This window comes from Scatophagus argus, chromosome 19, assembly GCF_020382885.2.
Source record: "Scatophagus argus isolate fScaArg1 chromosome 19, fScaArg1.pri, whole genome shotgun sequence".
NCBI classification, from domain to species: Eukaryota; Metazoa; Chordata; class Actinopteri; family Scatophagidae; genus Scatophagus; species Scatophagus argus.
In genome coordinates this window covers 18120868-18139645 of record NC_058511.1, presented here as the reverse complement: position 1 = coordinate 18139645, position 18778 = coordinate 18120868, and the positions used below count along the sequence as shown (strand labels likewise).

At 40.1% G+C, this 18778-nt stretch overlaps 1 protein-coding gene across 2 annotated transcripts; it reads right to left on the bottom strand.

The window, feature by feature from the left end:
- Positions 1-774: 774 nt before the first annotated feature.
- On the bottom strand, positions 775-11642 carry ephx1 (epoxide hydrolase 1, microsomal (xenobiotic)). 2 transcript variants are annotated; one of them, XM_046373610.1, is made up of 9 exons: positions 11403-11642; positions 10007-10210; positions 9725-9905; positions 9402-9620; positions 8362-8491; positions 8002-8216; positions 7291-7399; positions 6920-7042; positions 775-2307 (listed from the first exon to the last, which is right to left on the bottom strand). In XM_046373610.1, exons 2-9 carry the CDS (start codon positions 10187-10189, stop codon positions 2097-2099), a joined length of 1371 nt encoding a protein of 456 aa, XP_046229566.1. In that variant the 5' UTR covers positions 10190-10210; positions 11403-11642; the 3' UTR covers positions 775-2096. The 2 variants fall into 2 exon arrangements, with proteins under 2 accessions (XP_046229566.1, XP_046229565.1); XM_046373609.1 differs by having other exon boundaries at positions 779-2307; positions 11494-11642.
- Positions 11643-18778: the final 7136 nt, after the last annotated feature.

Genomic DNA, 18778 nt, shown 5'->3' with positions numbered 1-18778 from the left:
TGTAGCTCCTTTCAGCTGCTTTATTTTGAGAGGAAATTGTAAAGCTTCTAAAGTTAAGTTTCTAAGATCGTTGTGTCTTCCACTATTGGTAAATATCCAACAGAACACATTATCTAAGGTCATCCCACCAATCCATTAACTGGATCAGTAAAATTAAAATGTTAGGAACCCCGATATTGTCTCTTGGCTGCAGCTAACCCTAAAGCTAACTTGATATACACCTCGCAGTATTCAGACTCCAAATCTGAAACATATTCCTCCAAAGTTCTACAATATCGGTACCTTCATCTCATTTTATTCTGGCCATAATTCAGACTCAGTGATGACTTTGTGAAATGGTTTCAACCAGAATCAAATTGTTCACTGACATCCAGCTTCTCACATGAGGTGTGAGTTTCTCAGCTTTCTTTACAGAGTAAAGACCTGAACAAAGACAGGAAATTGTGAATGAAGCACAAGATGCACTCTGGTCACCACTCTTTATTAAGTACTGTGTCCAGTAGACCACACACATTCACTCACTTATTAAATCTTTACAATAAACGCCTCACTCAGGGAAACACTGAACATTGATACTAATACCTGTGAGTACATACCGTTTACTGTGCAGCTGTTCTTATGTTCATTTTTTTGTTGTTTATTTCTTCATTATCGTGTCTTTGCTCTGTGATTGCTCTCTGTTTGATTTTACTTTCTTCCAATCCTGCCTGCTGCTGTGACAAAGCACTGGGGGCTGACACAAGGAGGGGAAATAAAGGATTATCTTATTTTATGTGCATTTGCCACTGGAGTTATGTGGATGCCCCAGAAACAGTTTGAAATAACAGACTAACAGTTGAAACAATGCACTTCTTAGTGTCAGTTTTATTTGGTCAAAACAATAAAACAGTGTGTTTCAATCTGAGGTATAACATCATTGTGGTCATTGTGGAATGTAACATATACTGCAATTCATTTTAAACTGCATAGAGGGAAAAAGAGTTATTGTTGTTATTGACATATACATTCACAATGTCCATATTATGAAACCTTCTGTTTTAATAAAACCAAATACATTTCATCATTTAAGGAAATCTTCAAGATCAACATAATCAGCTCTCTGGGATTGTTACTCTCTTGGTAAATTAATGTGCCCATAAAGCTGGACTACTACGTATTACATATAAAAGTACAGAATATTGAAGACATTAAACTTTTAAAGGAGGCCTACATTAAGTAACCACTGCGTCTAGTCTTTGTATTAGATTAAAGTAAGTCAAAATGTAAACTTGATGGATGTTATGCAAATAAATGAAAGGCTCCAGGTTGTAGCAGGTTTGTGCTGCGAAATCTGATTCCATCAAAGCTTTAAACTACTACACTGGGTTTGTGCAGCTCCTTAGTGAACTGTTAAGCAGTACAAGGCTGAGGGGAGTTCTGAGGAAGGCAGAAACTCTGTGAGGAGCAGCAGCTGAGAGGATGAATGGATGCTGGTTGCAGACTTTAAACTAGCTGGGAATTTGTTAGCGACTGCTGATGTATCTGGTGTTTAAGCCACAGCAGAGTTACTTCAGCCCTTTTCACCTCTAACCTGACTAACACAGTGTGACGCAACTTTGAACTTGTTCTTCATGTGAAAAATGTGCACTATGTAAGAGTTTAAAAGTGAAAGATCTAGACAGAAAGTGGGAACAGCAGCTCCACAATTAGGTCAGTGTATGTTTTTAAAACTAGCCAAATTCTCTCCTTATTTTCACCGGATTACTGTACTGTCCAGCTCCATTCCTATTTTGAAAGTCAACTGTCACACTTTGCAGTCAGCAGATCCCATGTAGTTACCGTCTTCTTTCTTTTTCACTTCTTTGACTCTTCAAATTTCAAAATCATACATATTCTAGCATTAACACTGCAGAAGACTCAATCATGAATTAAGATTAGGAATTTCACTATAATATTAATTCCAACTACATAGAGAAACAGTGCATACTTCACTATCTACAATCACAATGTGTACACCTGCTTACTGCTCACCACTGTGTACCAGTTTCTTTCTTTTTGTCCACCTGCTTCACTTTAATAATGCTCTTTTAGTTCACCTATACATCAGCCACTCCCTACTATTTCTTCTTCTTCTTCTCCACTATCTTTGTGAAGTTCTGGATGTCCTCAGCCATCAGTTGAGGCTCCTCCATGGCAGCAAAGTGGCCGCCACGGGCCATGGGTGTGAAGGTCAAGAGTTTACGGTATTTCTGCTTGACCCATAGTTTGGGCATGTGCAAGAGCTCATTGGGGAAGCAGGCAAACCCAGTGGGAACATACACTTGCATCCTGTGAAGAGACAAAGATGAGTTAGGTGTGTGGAATTCAGGCCAACCGCTTTTCAGTTCAGTGTTGTCTTCGATCCTGTGCTCCCACAGAGACTCAGCCACATCAGAAATAATTGCTCACTTGGACCTGAAGGGTTCTCCACATGAACCAACTCTCTGACTCTCCTTGCAGTTATAGTGACAGGCAACCAAATGAAATGTTAGCTTGAATAAAATTACAGATCTCTCTGAGTTTGAACATTGTTGGAAACACTTAGGACTACCTAACACATGTCTAGTCAGTTTGAAACCTTTTTAAGGGGACATACTATGAAAAACTCACCTTTTCAGTGCTTGTGCACATAAATTTGTGTATTTGGAGTGCCTACAATCTCAAAAAAACAAAGTGAAATAAGACAACCCAGCGGCTTCACCGAACCGTTTAGAATCCCCCCCCCCCTCCTTATGTAGGGAGAAGGCACATTTGAATAATCTCCCAGTACCAACTGTCTGTGGTAAAACTGCAGACAAAGAAAATGTAAGTATTTAAAAAGTAATCGAGCTAACAGCTTTGTCACTGACTTAACTGAGATTCACAAGAAATTCCTGCAGTGAATCACAGAGCCCGTTTCACCCCCGTCACCGTCTTATATGTATCCATAGCAGTAATATAGAGTACTTGCATTCAGGTTATTGGAAGTGAATAATGTTAGCATGTTGTGCTCGGGGAAAATGAGCTTTTCACCCATTTTTTAATATTATCAGACAGCTAGCACCATATATGTATGTATAAAACTGTGTGCATTTGTTTTGTAATGAGCGGACACATCAGCCTCAGAGCAAACTGAATGTAATATAGCTACAGCAGTGCAATCACTAATTTATTTAGGATCCGGCCCATTTCACTTGCTGAGCTGCCTGTTAGTCTGTGCATTCAGGTTTCTAGACTAGAAAGATCAGCGAGTAGCGTTTCGCTCTCAAGCTGCTGTGTGATTAGTATCGTCAGTAGTGTTTTTCTTGCTTCTGTAACAATAGGATTATTGTTCCTAGTTTATGTTGTGATGGGGAGTGTTTTTTGAAGCTGTCATGGATGTATGCTGCTGTCTGTACAAGATAATAAGTATGTTTTAGCAATGATAATGCTTTAACTGTTCATTGTGTATGCTTTGTAAAGAATGGGGAAGAATGAAACAGATTTGTCACTTTATTACTTACTAAACCTTGCATTGTCCCAAAAACATAACTGTAAATATTGGAAAATTCTAATAGAATAATTTGGGATATCTATTTGTTTTTACTCCATTGTGCAGGCATTGCTTTACATGGTTTATGCCATGTGGGATAAACTGAGGTAGATCAGCATTTATGTATGCATTGTTTAATTGCTTCTGTGACACCTGAAAGTCCTGCACTTCAACAAAAATACTGGCTGTTCCTAAGCAACAACATCAGTGAATGATCCACTTTTTGGAGTCAATGTCCCAAAATCCAAGAAAGGAAAATGCACTGCAAAGCCAGTGAAAGCACAACTAACTTTCTGTAAGTTTAACAAGCTTTTATTGAAAATTTCACAAAGTCATATAATGTACAGACAGGCATTATACAACAGGCAAAACATGGTGCAACATACCAGCCAGGTGTTGGTGTGGAGGATGCCATCCTCCACCTGCTACACCGAGTCCACTCCCATCTGGGTAAGGGAAGCGGCATAGTGAGGATTCTCCTCTTGGACTTCTTCAGTGCTTTTAATACCACCCAGCCCCTTATGCTTTGAGACGAACTGAACAGGATGGGAGTGGAAGCTTACCTTGTGAACTGGATCTCCACCTACCTCACTGACAGGCCACAGTACGTCAGGCTGAAGGACACCCTGTCTGACACTGTGGTCAGCAGCACTGGAGCCCCCCAGGGTACAGTGCTGGCCTCTCTTCTCTTCACCCTGTACACCATGGACCTCTGTTACAACTTGGAGCTGTGTCACATACAGAAGTACGCCGACGACTCAGCCATTGTTGGGTGCATCAGGGATGACAGAGAGGCGGAGTATCGGAGTCTGGTGGGGGACTTTGCTGTCTGGTGTCACACTATCCACCTACAGCGCAACACCTCTAAGATGAAGGAGCTGGTCATTGACTTTGGGAGGTCCACACCAAGACCGCGACCAGTCCTGCTACAGGGAGCTGAAGTGGAGGTTGTGGAGTCATACAAATACCTCGGGCTGTGGCTGGATAATAAACTGGACTAGACAACCCACACCAGCCACCTGTATGGGAAGACACAAAGCAGGTTATAATTCCTAAAGAGACTGTGGTCTTTCAACATTTGCAGCAAACTGCTATGGATGTTTTAGCAGTGTGTGGTTGCCAGTGTCCTCTTTCACACTGTGGTGTGCTGGGGGGGGCAGCACATCCAAGAAGGACACATCAAGACTGGAAAAACTGATCAGGCGGGCCGGCTCTGTGGTCGGCATGAAGCTGGACTCTCTGGTGACGATGGCAGAGATTAGGACACTGGACAAACTGCTGGATATTATGGACAATGCCAACCACCCCCTGCACATCGTCATTAGCAACCAGAGGAGTCTGTTCAGTGAAAGTCTGCTCCTTTCCCAAGTGTAGGACCAACAGACTTAAGAACTCCTTTGTTCCTCATGCCATCAGGCTTTACAACTCCTCGCTAGTGGGGACGAGGAGCAAATAATATACAGAGGACAGAAGGGAAGGAGTGGTAGCCACTCACTGTGCAATGATTTAATTAGCCATATACAGTTGTCTATAATTTGCCATATATAGTTCTTGATATTTATTTTATTTTTTATTATATTCTTATCTGTTTTCTATATTTAGCAAAGAGTTTATCTTGTTATGATACCTGTTTGCAAATAGTTGTTGTTTGTTGTTGTTTGCAAACTGCCCTGTGTGCTGCTTCCTTACTTTATAAGCTGCTGGAAATTCAATTTCCCCGAGGGAATCGTCTAAAGGGATCAATAAAGTGAAGTTTATGTCTAAGTCCAATTTCACAAAGAATATGGACTCTTGTTATTTTATATTACAGATTACACCGATGAGCTGCTGGACCTCAACCTTGAGACGGTTTTCTAGCTTCCAGCCTGTGGCACATGCGCAGCACCACACAGGCAGACAGAACCACTTGTGATATTACCTTCCTCCACACATATTTGTATTGCAATAATAACTTACTGCTCTATTGCTCTCAGATGTAAAGGCCCAAAGTTCGGTTTGCAGATGTTAAATGCTTTCTGGAGTGACAACACATTCAAACACATGAGGCCAGGATGATCCACCATGCATGCTGGTTCGGTCTGAAGCTGTTGTAATCTTCTTGTAACCTATTAAATATACAAAAATGAAGTGAAAAAGATTGACAGAGAAGATAACTGCATGATTACAAATTAGTTCACCTGGCATTCCTATTATCTGTGGCAGCTTGCTGCAACAGACATTCTCAGGCTACAATATTAAAATGCTATGATAACTGGTAAACGTAGTTACACACTACTAATAGATATAAGATGTTGGCAGACATTCCTACAACCCCTGATTGGCCCGTTGTCCAGTACTATAAGCAAGGAAACATGACGGGCTAATATCTACAATGCTTGAGCTTTATTAATGTAATAGGAACAGCTTAATGATGTTTGCCTTAATTTATATGCATTTATATAAATACCATAAGTCTAGCTTTTGATAGCATTACATAAACTTACTATAAACATACTAGAGTCACTAGCAGTGGGTTGTACGCACAACAGCTAGCATGGTCATATGTGGCCAGTGCACAAACGTACAAAAAAATATCCAAGTGACATAAAGTTAATAACTAACCATTAAGAGGCATCCTGCTGTATCCTCAGTTCCGTTCCTGAGGTTCCTCAAGCGCCTCTTCTTGTAGGGCATGTAGGACTGCAGAGACGCGTTTTCTACGGTACCTATGTTTTTCCCGGGGGGTTTGCGCGCTTCATCAGTGTCGTATTTTGGTCACAGACATTTCATGAAGACCACAGGGAACTGTAATAACTTTTGGAAAAGGGGTATAACATGTCCCCTTTAATGCTGAAATGTTACATCTTACAATTTTAAGTGCTATTAGAAACCCGCAGCATGTGAAACTAGTTCATCAACATTTCAACATGATTGGACAGAGGTGTAGGCGAGGGGCTGCTACTATGCTACATCTCCATACTGATTGGATGTGGCTTAGAACCCAGGAGTACAATGTGGTAGCCACTTGTCAATCACAAGGTAGCCTTTATCATCTGTTTTACTCTAAATGGAACCACAATTTACTCAATGAACATTGTGCTGTATTAAAAAAAAGGCTTCAAACTGGTGACTGAGACCATTAACTGTTTACTGAGGTAACAAATGAAATGAGAAGTCGGGTCGTTTTCTCATATGCTTACCTACAGTCAGACTTCTTTTTGAAACCAGTGGACACACACATTTGCTGGTCATTAGAAGGAATTCAAATTTTACTTACTTCAGCACTGGCTTCACTTTTCAAACTTGGAAGCTCTATCCATATTTTATAGGTCAAGGTGCCTCTGTTCTTTAAGCACCATAACAATGGAAATATAACCAACTGGTCATATTAGACTCATAGGTCTTACTCACTTCGCGTGAGGCTGGTTGAGGCCTTTGCCAAAGTTTTCCTTGTAGAACCTCATAGAGGAGACGATGCAGCCAGATGTCCAATAGATCATCACATTAGTCAGCAGATCGTCCAGGGAGAACTTCCTGCAAGACACCATGAACACCACTATAGGAACACATCATTCATCAATATGCTTTGCATTTGCATGATATGGAAATGGGGACAAATCTGACTTAGTGAAACTTTTCCAAAACAACACCATTTTATGCCACTACTTCTGAGGATATTTCAAACTTGGTCGTATGTGATAGTTTGAGACCATATGCATAAGGGATTTGGTGGTGACAAATACCAGCAACCACTCTGTTCTGTCCTGTTCTGTGCTATTTACCTGGTGAGTCCTCCATCTTCCAGGTTCCTGAAGTCATTGTTTGTCCATGTGGAGAACTTCTCCAGAATGTAGGCAGCCAGACCCACTGGAGAATCATTCAGTCCTCGACCTGAGGGCAAATTCAGAGTCAGAAATGATCTGATTTATGTATTTGCTGGTGAGAAATAATTAACTGTAACTAAATAACAAATCACTATTGATATGTTGACTATGAAAGACTATTCACTGAGCCCTGCTGGAGCCAGTCCAGAGGTGTATGAACATTTTTCTCACAGCTGCAGAAACACAAAAAAGTGCACCCACAGAGTCACACATACATGACAGCTCGTCTCGTTTCTTTGATCTTCAAATTCAAATTTGATGATTCAAGCAACACAGAAATATTTTTTAACTCTATCAAATAACCGCTTGTTCTCTACTGCCAGCTGCTTGCAGTCTTAGTGATAATGGAGCTCAATATCATTATATTAATGCTCACTTTTTATCTGATGATCATGCCTACTTGCTTACTATACTAAGTAAAAACTTCCACTATGTGGATGTGCTTCTGCTGTTGGGGTCTGTTTTATAAATGCCCTTTGCGAGCACTGCTTACACACAGATCACACATGATCCTGGCATTGTGTTTCTGTCAGTTAAATGTGTCTAAATTGACACAAGAGGGTATGATCTCGAGTTCCAAATCTGTTAAAGTGGGCCTTGGGTCCTTACCCACGGTGTCAGGCTTGGTGGCCTGGATGTGCATGTAGCCAGACTCTTTGATTGTCTCCACCACCAGTTTCTCCATGGCAGGGAAGAGACGCTGAATATCCATGTCAGTGAAACCAAACAGCTTGGGGAAGTGACGGCCGAGCATGGTGGATAAAGCAATGGACAGCCCTGGCTTGGAGGGCGGTGCAAAGTTCACATGCAAGCCTTTAACGGTCCTGAAGAGAAACAAACAAAAGAAAACACAGGGCAGTTTAGTGATATATTATTTAAATATTTACCAAAAAAGTGAACTGCATGGAGCTAGCTTTCTGAATGATGTAAAACAGTATCAAGTGTTGAGGAAGTTCTTGTGCATCTTACTTGGGCTCCAGCTGAGCCATATTGGTGGTGACCAGCCAGCCCCAGTCTCCGCCATGAGCGTAGAACTGCTGGAAGCCCAGACGCTTCATCAGTTTGTGGAAGATGCGTGCAGCACAAACTGAATCAAAACCTGTTCTCACACACACACACACACACACACTATTTCCACATCAACATGGAATGGAGCTTGCAGAAAATTAGCTGTATTATGAACCAAACCAAAGCAATGAGCCTTTAAGAAGACAAAAGACAGGCTTGGGGCCTGACCATCAGTATATGATGTGTGAAGCAAACACTGTGATTTGTAATACAGCTAAAGTATTAAAATAAATTTATTTATGCCGTTAAGAGTGTTGTTTCTGCTGGTGGTACGTTCAAGAGAGCTTCCATATTCAATAACAAAAGCTTCTGTGATGGTTTGTTGTCGAATAACTCGCTGAAGTCGTCATCCAACTGTGTTTGCTAGTTTGTAGCTTCATAAGAAATGTCTGTGGTGCAACTTGCTTAGCAAGAGTTAGCTGAATTATTTGTATTTGTCTTTGTGCTCCAGCAATTTCTGGAGCTTACTGCTTTTAGGGTGGTTGTTAGAGACATAATATGAACCTGTTGTTATGAGATTAAACGGCTGGTTGAAGCCAAAAAGTGACGGCTGTGACTGATTCATAGCACAAAGCAAGAGATAGAAAGGACACAACAACTACAAAGCCTTCTGTACATCTTCACAGGCTTGTCAGTGTTTCGGCCCTTGGTTGTATGTGGTGGGGCTGAGTGTTTTCCCTGTCAGTGTGTGTGTGGTTTTCAGTATGATGTGCTGCACTCAATCTTTTTAGCCTTGCATGTGCATGTGATCTGCATATCATTACACTGGTCCTGAAAGAAGTGATACTTTATTCAGGTGTAGTTTTTCTTTATATCTCATGTCCAACTTTGCTATTGAACTTTGCTAAGTATTGTATAATGCAACACAAAACATAAAACTCTTCAGTGAAGCTGGGAACTTTCAAAAAAAAGAAAGAAAGAAAAGAAATTACAAGCCTCACCTTTCTTACGTGGTGCTTCTGAAAAACCGTATCCTGGAATGGAGGGACACACCACCTCAAACACAAGATTGTCTGGGTCAGAAGGTTCTGTTAGCAGAGGGATCAACCCATAGAACTCATAGAAGGATCCAGGCCAGCCATGAACCATTATCAGAGGAATAGCAGTGGTTCCCTTTGGCACATTCTTGGGCTTCACGTGCAGGTAATGGATATCAATGCCTGGATGAATGTTCAATGAATAAGAATGAGGCAGGATAATATGTTCTTCATCAGTGTGTATCCCATAGATATATATGTGTTTAGTGACACCAGTGCAGTCTCACCTTCGATGTTGGTTTTGAAATGGGGGTATTTATTGAGTTTGTCAACTTGTCTTCTCCAGTCGAAATCATTCCTCCAATATGAGACCACCTTCTCCAGGTACTGGGAGTTGAAGCCATAATTAAACTGGCTGTCCTCTAGTGAAGGAACAGGACGGGTCTGGTCTATCCTCCTGTGCAGGTCCTGGCAGAAAAGAAAAGAAGATATGTAGGAGTGCTCGCAATTTTTTCAGCCTCCTTAGTGATTAATTAATTACTAAGTAATTAATTAGTGATTAATCTAACCTCCAGCTCTTCATCACTGGTGGAGACTTTAAAGGGACGGATGGTGACGTCCTCCCCACCACTGGGGGGTTCTCCAGCCCTCCACCAGCCATCCTCTGTCTTCAGAACCTGGGTCCTGCTCCTCTGAACCAGGAAGAAGATCAATCCTCCAATTACCAGAGCAACCAACACCTCTGTGAACATGGTGCTCCGAATCCAACAGAGCTGTGTAGAACAGATGCAGCGAGGAAAAGATATTATGAGAATGAAAAATATTTGAAATGATTAAAACATGGAAATATTTACTGAATTTATGTTGACAAAACTGATCTAGCTATTAACCTGTTAACTGCAGAACATAATCAGCAAACTTTTAAAGGATGAGCAAACATTCAAACATAAAATATTACTGAAAACGCAACTCGATGTGACAAAATCCAAACCAACTGATTGCTAAATAAACAGATTCAACTGACAACATACTTTGATGCCGCACAAACTAAAGTGCGTGTCATTCCATCCAAGTTTATAACAAGTGAGTAAATCACAGGAATGACAGATATGATGTGTGATTGAATTAATAGATGAACCAAATGAAAGGATACTCTGTAAGCCAGAACAAAGAGTGGAACTGTGACCCACTTAATAAACTACAAAAAGTGCACAGGAAACAAGGAATACACTTAAGTGCAAATTATCTGACATCTACACAACTTTCTTTCTGCCACTGATGTAAGCAGAGTCTGGATTAGAGGGATTTCAGCAGTCACTGAGTTTAGAGAAGAATGTTCACATGAGCAATCAAACAAAAGTATCGCTGTTGTTGTGGCCATTTGACAGGATTAGGTAAAGAACAGGGCTGACCGGGCCCCTCAGAGTCCTGCATGCCAAAGCTTTTCTCATTCAGGACAGCATATCTGCTAGCATGGAAACTGAACACTGTACCACTTGACTGTATTTGTATGAGATAAGCAGGTTAGAAATCAGAGCTGTGAAGACCAAACAGACAGCATGCTAATACACTCACAGAGGGTGGATATAACCTTAGACAAAAACACAACACCTGCGAATGGAGTTTAATGTGGTGTAAACAGCCCCGTTACAAAGGCCCGTTTTCTGGAACAGACCCCACACACGCCTTTCACAATTAACGGTTACGACGGCAAAGCTATTTGCAGTCTTTAGCAAAAACATGTAGCTATTAAGATAAATGCACCTTATACTTTATATTTTCCAGCAAACGTAAACCACATTTAAGTAGACATAAGAAAACGTAACTGTTAAGTACGGATACTGTTGCTGCCCAATGCCCAAATTTTATCTGCGCACTCTGAATTTAAAAGTTGACTATGCCAGTAGCTGAACTCCTTAGGCTACATGGATTTAAGTAGAGGAAGCAGCACTTCTCGAAACTTACTGTTAAATATCACTATGTATCCAGTGACTGTGTCTAAAGAATTCAGTGGTCTTTTCCACTACACTGCACACGGGTTTTTTAGCAGTTTTACCTGTGGCGGAATGAAGCGCAGTCGGGACAGCCTCCACTTGGAACCCGTAGCCCGCGGAAGGACGAGAAGAGCTGGCCACGACCAGAACAGATACGCCTTCTTTGTCCCCTCCTCAAGCGGGCTGAAGCACCGAAACAGCGCTGAAGCAGTTCACTGTTCACTGCTGTTCACTCCACTTAGCACTGAGTTCGTGTGCCACGTTGTCTCTTGTGCTATTGATTAATACATTGGTGCATAATGTGTCAGACCCCACAGGAACACACTGCTGCAGGTGATACTCAGAAGTTTATCAGCTCCAAAATGAATGAATTAATATATATTTATTTATTTCAAAATGACATTTTTCATGAGACTACATTGATTTATTTTATGGCACTTTTAGTTCATAATGCCACATTTATTTCAATGTCTAATATGCAAATGAAGGGGGCGTGGTTATCTTCAGGCCAAAGCAAATGTACCAGACAGCGGAAGTCATTGTGCAGATAGGATGGAAGATGTTAGTGGCCTCAGCTGCTCAATCTGGTCAACATGGCTTGTCAGGGGACGCCGTTTTGGTGTGCACTAAAGGTACATTTGATTTTTGATTAGTGTATTTTCTGTAGCAGTGGAGTAGGCTGGGTAAATACATCTTGATAAACTGTCCAGTTTTGGGAGATAAATTCATGGCTGTCAGTGTGAGGACAGTTGCAACTTGTAGTTTCAACTGTCCTCACACTGACAGAGTAATATTTTAGTTCTCTTTTCATCTCTGCTAGATTCTAATTACAGCTTTAAGTTGAACCATAATTTCAATGTTACTTCTGACCTGCATATTGGACATTTTATTGGGACATAATGAGTTTATGTGATCCAGTACAAACTCTGGTAATGAGCACACTGCATTCACTTGTAGTTTTTCATTAATTAAACCAACAGAAATCAGGTTTCATGTATAAATCAGGGACCCTAATAAAAAAAAAGAAAAGTAAAAACTTCCCAAATGGATTTCTTCAAATTCAGCAATGCTGTTGGTTTCATCACATGCACTGAAACAGACAAAACATGAAAACTGGCTCTCAGGGTCTTGGCTGTCGTCCAGTTCAGCACTGCGGACAGCGCTGAGCCACAGCGCCACCGTGTGTCGGACTGTGCTGAACACAAGCCATGGCAAGAAAAGGTCATTTAGCTATTTGAATCACAGTGCAAACATGAATGTACTGTAGTTCATCTATTGACAGGTGGTTCACTACTCCCTAACTGTTCAGTGCTAAATAACTAAATAAATAAAGCGTTTGTATTTAGATATTGCTGATATCCAATGACCTTACTGAGCTTTATCTAAATCTATAGTGAAAAAATTATTAATATACAAAGAAACAACTGCAGCAACTACAATCACCTCAGCTACTGATATCATGAATTTCAGTACAGTTTAACATTTACATCTTAACTTTACTTCTGTAACATTTAAGTTAACTGAACAGAATACTTACAGAAAGTATTCACGCTGCTTCTTTTTTTGTACATTTTATTATGTTACAGCCTCATTCCAAAATAGATCAAATTCATTTTTCCCCTCACAATTCTACACAAAATACCTCATAATGACAAAGTGAAGCAAGTTTGCTTGATTTTTTTGCAAATTTATTAAAAATAAAAAACCAAAAACATAACATGTACATAAGTATTCACACCCTGTGATCAGTACTTTGTTGAAGCCCCTTTGGCAGCAGTTAAGGCCTCAAGTCTTTTTGAGTATGGTCCTATAAGCTTGGCACTCTTATTTTTGGGAAGTTTCTCCCACTCTTCGATGCAGAACCTCTCAAGCTCCATTGGGTTCGATGGGGAGTGTTGGTGCAAAGCCATTTTCAGATCTCTCCAGAGATGCTCAATAGGGTTCAAGTCTGGGCTCTGGCTGGGGACATCACAGAGTTGTCCCGAAGCCACTCCTTTGTGATGTTGACTGTATGCTTAGGGTTGTTGTCTGCAACAGGTTGTCAGCAAGGATGTCTCTGTACATTGCTGCAGTCATCTTTCCCTCAACCCTTACTAGTCTCCCAGCTCCTGCTGCCACAGAACATCCCCACAGCATGATGCTCCCACCACCATGCTTCACAGGAGGAATGGTATTGGCCAGGTGATGAGCAGTGCCTGGTTTCCTCCAGACATGACGCTTGTCATTCATGCAAATGAGTTCAATCTTTGTTTCATCACACCAGAGAATTTTGCTTCTTGTGGTCTGAGAGTCCTTCAGGCCTTTTGGCAAACTCCAGACGGGCTTTCATATGCATTTAACTGAGGACTGGCTTCTGTCTGGCCACTCTGCCATACAGGCCTGATTGGTGGAGGGCTGCAGAAATGGTTGCTCTTCTTGAAGGCTCTCCCCTCTCCACAGAGCAACACTGGAGCTCTGTCAGAGTGACCATTGGGTTGTTGGTCACCTCCCTGACTGAGGCCCTTCTACCCCGATCACTCAGTTTAGTTGGGCTGCCAGCTCCACTGTGCTCTTTGGGACCTTTAATGCAGCAGAAATCTTTCTGTACCTTCCCCAGATCTGTGCCTCAACAATCCTGTCTCAGAGGTCTACAGACAATTCCTTTGACTTCATGGCTTGGTTTGTGCTCTGACATGCACTGTCAACTGTGAGGGCTTATATAGACTGGTGTGTGCCTTTCCAAATCATGTCCAATCAGCTCAACTTACCACAGGTGGACTCAACCTCTGAAGGATGATCAATGGAAACAGGATGCACCTGAGCTCAATTCTGAGTGTCAGGGCAAAGAGTGTGAATACTTATGTACATGTTACATTTTTTGTTTTTCATTTTTGAAAAAATTGCAAAAAAAAATCAAGCAAACTTGATTCATTTTGTCATCAATTTTGAGGGAGAAATGTAATTTAATCCGTTTTGGAATGAGACTGTAACATAACAAAATGTGGAAAAAGCGAAGTGGTGTGAATACTTTCCAGATGCACTGTAGAGCAGATGAAACTGTGAGGTGATTTGGGTAACTCTACACCTAAAAAGTTATTGAATAGTTATTGAATAATATTCTCACTGGAATTTCCCAAAAATCAGGAAAATTTAAATTCTTTGAAACTAATTGTGGTAGTAATAAGGAGGGGCTGATGGAACTGTGAGGTTATTTTTGTGACTACAACTCATTTTTGTTGTGCTATTGAGCCATATTCCCAATACAAATTCCCCAAAATAAGAAATCTTTTCAGAAATTTTCCTTTTGCCAAAAGTTGGTTTGTAGCTGATTGTCTTCTGTGTGTCTCTACAATGTTTTGTTTGTGAGTTACTGATCCCGGAAATTCAAATCTGTCAATTTGTTTCTAACTTTACTGAAGTGTAGTAGTAGTAGTAGTAGTAGTAGTAGCAGTAGTTTTGAACCGTGGGACCTCTACTGGTTGCCCAACTTGTTGAATCAAAGTTTTCTCCTCTCTCAGCGTGATCGAGTCCTTCATGCAGGTCTGTGTTTACATCCAAGTTATTTGTGAATGCGGTCTGCGACGCTGACGTAAAGTCTCCAAATGCAGCCGATTCATTTCAACGTGTAGCTTCACAGTATTACAGTTTATCTTCAAACGTTCCTTGGAGTGCATTTCTTTCTGTAGTTTCTTGAGTTCATGCAGTTCAGCTTCTGCGTGTTTTAAGTTTTTTTTCAGAGTTGGAACACATTGTATTTGAGCTTTCAGATTTTTATGACAGGTTACTTCGTACTTCTGCATTTTTTGCAGTTCTTTGCAATTCAGTTCAGATTATCATGAATGAACTGTGACACCAGCAACATTCAGTGTCGGTCTGATCTGCTCCCTCAAAGCTGCCTTTGGGTCTCTGTTTGCATTTCTGCCTGACCTACAATATTTCATCAAATTAAAAAAAAATCAAAGTCAAGGTTAAGTCAATTAAAAGCTGGGCCTCTGATAAAGGGGCGTGGCCAGTGCATAAAATCTAAAAATTAAACAAATAAATAAATATTAAATAATTATTATTATTCTCTCGAAGAGTTAAAGCAAGGCATCTGGACTGTGAAGATTGGCTTGAAGACGTTTCGCTGCTAACCCAAGCAGCTTCATCAGTTATTATTATTATTATTATTATTATTGTTGTTGTTGTTTAAAAAAACAAAGCTGGATAAACTTCTGGTGCCTGTCATGTAATGTTCATACCAGTTAAGGATAATTTACATTTCTGCCACTTACTTCTAATACCACTTATTGTTTATTCATTTCAACAATAGAATCATGCTATTCTGCAAAAATTTGCACTTTGTTGTTCTGGATTATGGTAGCATAAAACTCAGAACAGATGGACACAGCCAGAACAAGCTCCATTTTCTTGGTTACCAGGGTGATTAATTGCCTGACAAAAAAACAAACAAACGAAAACAACTAGAAGTGAAGCACTTTGTCTTTGGGCGGCTGCAGCATATGGTCTCTCATTAGAAACAACTGAAGAACGATACTGGCACACAGAAAAAATAATGTGTGGGCAAAAATTGTTCACATTTGAAGTTGTAAAATATGCATGTATTATCACTAAAGTAAACTGAATCATTTGGCACAGACACACAGGAGGCGATAACATGAGTCAAATACCAAACTCAGTGATGACAAACTGTACCAGCAACAGACATGGGAAGATTAAGAAATTGAGATTCTTTTACTGTCTTAATAATGTTGAAATCTGATCATATTACATTGCATATATTGCAGTTTACCAAACATCACATCCTGCAGCAGACGAAGATAAGATATAAGTAATATGTTAGTAGAAAACATTTTGGTAACTCATGAGAGACATGAATAAAACTGAACTATGCAATAAGTGAACAGAAATTAAGACACATAATGTAAAAATATGCAAGTAGCAAAGAGGTGTTTCTTGCTGCAGAGTTTTACACATTTGAATCTCTACTTGCAGAAAAAACAAAATGCATACATACAGACATTCTGAATAAAGCCAGTGGTAGGGAGCCAAAATAATAACAAAAAATTTGCAATAAAATGCAACACAGCAGATGAACTTTCAAGACTCATATTTGCCATGCAAAGCCTCTATAGCCACTATTAAGACAGAAATATTCAAAGGCAAGTTAAGGCGATTTGTCTCACAAATTTGGTATGAAGTCATTACTGAATAAAAATAAATCATGCTACTTTTTTTTTTTTAAAAAACATTTTTCAAAATGTCACTTTCGATGCCACACATCGTTTCAAGAAGTAGACAAAGCAATAACAAAATCAAATTATAAAGCAAAATAATGACTAAGCACAGGAAGCAAAGAAGTTTACAATCAAAACTCAGGGATAAAAATTAAGTTATCTGCATAACAAGAAATTCGTTCAGCTCTTTTTTGGTAAGGAGCACCAGAACAAAAAAGAAGAAGTCTGCTCTAAGCCGTCACAAAAAAGTCTGAATTGAAAGGCAACACATGTGATTTAATTGTGAAAAAAAAAAAAGATTTAAATGCTCTTTAGGCAGTGTTGGTTCTGAGCAGCAAGCGCTTCATTAAAAACAAAGCTCGGGCAGCTAAGTCATTTTCAAAGGCTTTTCAGTTCATTTCAGTTCTCCAGTCACACTGCTCTGATGGAGGAACAGGGATGGTGGAATAGTCCAGATAGTGCTCCACACTTTTCTATCTGAGGTAGACAGTGTCATGGGTCCGAAACATCACTGACCCACACAATTTTAGGGTGTTTTCACATATAGTCTTTTTTTAAGCGAACAAACAAACTCAGCCCCCTTAAAGAGGACCAAAAAGTGAACCAACAGAAAAGGGACTCAGCTCTTTTTGCTTTCACACTGTGAGTTCGTTTGAAAGAAGGTGCAGTTCCCTTTCTGGTCCTCTTCAGCTCTGATGAGACTTCAGTCCTCTTTCTGCTCACAGAAGGAAGAAGAAGGCAAACTAAACCTGGAGGGCTTTTTGTTCTCACTGCACAGGTTAAGTGAACCACTCCGTGGACTTGAAACGAACCGAACTGTTCGGTTCGTTTCAGAGGGGTCTGAGTTCGTTTGCTGTGTTCACATATGTGCAAAAAATGTTGACTAATCGCTTTGAGTTCTTTTGGACGGCTGAAAGGGACCAAGTGCGAAAACACCCTTAGTGTTGGTGCACTTTTTTCCAAAAGCTCTCAGTTTTCCATTCCATCAACGTAAACAGTGACGAACTGATGAGTCACTTTCTGACATGTTCAGATGGTTCACTGACTCTACCTTTAGGCTTTTGGGAGACGGATGACAGCAACAGAACAGGATTCATAAACTTTCAGCCATTTTCATTTCAGCATATTTTGGTCTTCAGCAAATGAAATCAAGGCTTCAGGCAAATGCCTGTCAATCACAGCACAACATTCTCCGCAAAAACTACAAAATAAATACAATATGAAAACATAAAACAAACCATTCTACTGAAGGTTAATGAACTGGGTACAGAGTCAATGATTAACATGACTCAATGGACTATTGGCCACATAGTCAATGATTAGTCAAACTCATGTCCTCAGTTCCATTTCGAATAGCGGAGACTCAGTCTCTGAAATGACACTGTAGGTAAATGTAAATAGGCTTTTAAGAAAATGGACAGGAATTACATATGCACCAGTATTTTGTTTTTTTGGTCCTTTTAACAGGTCATCCATCCCAGGTCTGTTGTTGACATGGTGACTGTTGTTTTATGACCTGGAGCGCATCAGCTACTGGGTAAACTTGATTTTCTCTCATAAAGTAGAAAGTATTTGAACTTTTTCCACTTAAACCAGAAGCACAGCACTGTAGTTTTCTCTTGCTCAGTGAAGTATATGTGGAAAACATTGGACTGAACTACACAGAAAAAACAACTTTAAAAACACATGGACGTTTTAAAATGAAATGCTTATTCATGTCAATACTACATTCAGTTAATCAACATGTACACCATGTTAACGTGGTAACGCTCACGAATCAATATGATATTTTGGAAAATATACTTAAATGCCACACATCCCACGTCAAACCACACTTGTCATTTTTAGCTTAATTGTTTTGGACCGATAGAAATGAGATAAAAGTCATTAATTAGTGAGCTCTAGAGGTGCTGGAAGTCTGATTTTGTTACCTTCAGACTATCTGATGAAGCCACACATTCAACAACCAGATACGAGAGTGTACGAGAGTTTTCTCATCTAAATGTTGGCCAAAAAAAGCAAACGTGGGTATTTCCTAAAATGTAAAACTATTCCTTTAAGGATTTTACTGTAAAACTTGCCAACCGAACCCTGAAGGTTTCTCAGACACAGTTTGCCCCTTGGCATGAAT